Genomic DNA, 228 nt, shown 5'->3' on the forward strand with positions numbered 1-228 from the left:
CATTGAGGATCCAGAGTACGTGTCGTTTCACCTGAATTTCTCGGGCGAGAAAGACCCCGTGAACACAACGGTCTTGGCGGTGACCCCGCGCTCCCGGAGGCCGCTGGCGAGGAAAGTCGCCGTCTCGATGAGGGTGTCGGTTCCATGGGTCACCACCAGGCGGCTCTGGCTCGCTCCCGTGACCTTTTCTAGCAATTCTGACCTAGAAGCAGAGGGAGGGAAGTGAAT

The 228-nt window shown here is 59.2% G+C and overlaps 1 protein-coding gene across 1 annotated transcript in view; it reads right to left on the reverse strand.

The window, feature by feature from the left end:
• The window catches only part of LOC119594558, a gene marked incomplete in the record, with an annotated part of 9134 nt that overhangs the window by 2131 nt on the left and 6775 nt on the right, over positions 1-228 (reverse strand). Inside the window, 1 exon segment of the mRNA XM_037943590.1 lies at positions 32-202. Within this exon segment, the coding sequence (XP_037799518.1) occupies positions 32-202 (171 nt within the window).

Source organism: Penaeus monodon, chromosome 34, assembly GCF_015228065.2.
Source record: "Penaeus monodon isolate SGIC_2016 chromosome 34, NSTDA_Pmon_1, whole genome shotgun sequence".
Taxonomy (NCBI): domain Eukaryota; kingdom Metazoa; phylum Arthropoda; class Malacostraca; order Decapoda; family Penaeidae; genus Penaeus; species Penaeus monodon.